The 1,691-nt window shown below is 37.6% G+C and overlaps 1 protein-coding gene across 1 annotated transcript; it reads left to right on the top strand.

Moving 5' to 3' along the window:
* Positions 1 to 58: 58 nt before the first annotated feature.
* Positions 59 to 1,483, top strand: LOC112468279 (ATP-dependent DNA helicase pif1-like; the record flags this gene model as incomplete). The annotated part of the gene is made up of 1 exon (XM_025037397.1): positions 59 to 1,483. A coding segment is annotated over exon 1 (1,425 nt), but the record flags the coding sequence as incomplete, so codon positions are not given.
* Positions 1,484 to 1,691: the final 208 nt, after the last annotated feature.

Genomic DNA, 1,691 nt, shown 5'->3' with positions numbered 1-1,691 from the left:
TTTTTCACAAGAGATCTTTAACGAGGCTCTAATCCTTTTAGAGGACCAGTGTTTGTCAATGGCAGGACGAGGCCTAGAAAAATGCGGACTGCCAATACCCGATAGAAATAATAACATACAAAGCAATGAATTTCTGCGGGAGATGAATTACAATGCCAAAGACATGGAAGCATATGTTGCTGCTAATGAACCGCTATTAATTACAGATCAAAGAGAGGCCTATAATAAAGTTCTGGATATGATAAGCAAAGATCATGGAGGCATCTGTTTCCTCGATGCACCAGGAGGGACAGGCAAAACATTTGTGATCAACTTAATTTTGGCAAAAGTTCGTCTACAAAAGAAGATAGCAGTTGCAGTAGCATCCTCTGGAATCGCTTCAACTCTTTTAGAAGGTGGACGGACAGCACATTCTACCTTTAAATTGCCTTTAAACATGGCCCATGAAGAATATCCTGTATGCAACATTTCAAAAAGATCAGGACAGGCAAAAGTCCTGCAAGAGTGCAGTGTAATAATTTGGGATGAATGTACAATGTCTCACAAACAAGCTCTGGAAGCTCTAAACAGGACACTTCAAGATTTGCGTGGAAAAAAAACCTTTATGGGGGGAACTGTAGTTGTGTTGGCTGGAGATTTTCGTCAGACACTCCCTGTTATACCGAGGTCGACATCAGCAGACGAACTCAATGCATGCTTAAAAGCATCTGATCTATGGAGATATGTAACAAAAATGTCATTGACCACAAATATGCGAGTTTATCTTCAAAAACAAACTTCAATGAGAGAGTTTTCAGAGAAGCTCCTTGAGATAGGTAATGGTAAAATACCAGCTGAAAAAGAAACTGGTCTAATTACATTACCTAAAGAATTTTGCAATGTTTTAAAGAAGGAAGAAGAACTAGCGGAAAAAGTTTATCCAAACATTGAACAAAATTACAAGAATCATGAGTGGCTATGTGAAAGAGCAATTCTAGCACCAAAAAATGAGAGCGTCAAAAAGATCAATGCACACATACAAAATTTACTTCCTGGAGAAATCACAACCTATAAATCAATTGACAGTGTGACAGAAGAATCACAAGCAGTTCAATACCCGACAGAATTCCTTAACTCATTGGAACCTGTAGGTATGCCACCTCACAATTTGCTCATCAAAAAAGGCGCGCCAATTATGCTGCTGCGTAATTTAGATCCGCCAAGACTTTGCAATGGAACCAGGCTTTGTATTAAAAATTTGTACACGCACATCATCGAGGCAACTATTCTGACTGGCTGTGCTAAAGGGGTAGACGTCTTCATACCAAGGATTCCACTGATTTCCATAGAAATGCCATTGGAATTCAAGCGTCTGCAATTCCCTATACGTTTAGCATTTGCCATGTCAATCAACAAAGCGCAAGGACAATCATTGGCAGTGGCAGGAATTAATTTGAACGAACCTTGCTTTTCACACGGACAACTCTATGTGGCCTGCTCAAGGGTAGGCAATCCAAAAAATTTATACATTTTTGCGCCAAATGGAAAAACAAAAAATATTGTGTATCGTAAAGCATTAGAATAATAAATTAGTCATGTTATAATAATACATGTATTATTATAACATAACTATATATATAAAATATATATATATATATATCCTAAATTAATAAATAAGAGTAAAATAGAGAGGGACAGAAATGCATTCTGCG

Source organism: Temnothorax curvispinosus, unplaced genomic scaffold, assembly GCF_003070985.1.
Source record: "Temnothorax curvispinosus isolate PA1 unplaced genomic scaffold, ASM307098v1 QBEX01018263.1, whole genome shotgun sequence".
NCBI classification, from domain to species: Eukaryota; Metazoa; Arthropoda; class Insecta; order Hymenoptera; family Formicidae; genus Temnothorax; species Temnothorax curvispinosus.
The sequence above is the reverse complement of the archived record's forward strand: the minus strand, read 5'-3'. Positions and strand labels throughout refer to the sequence as shown.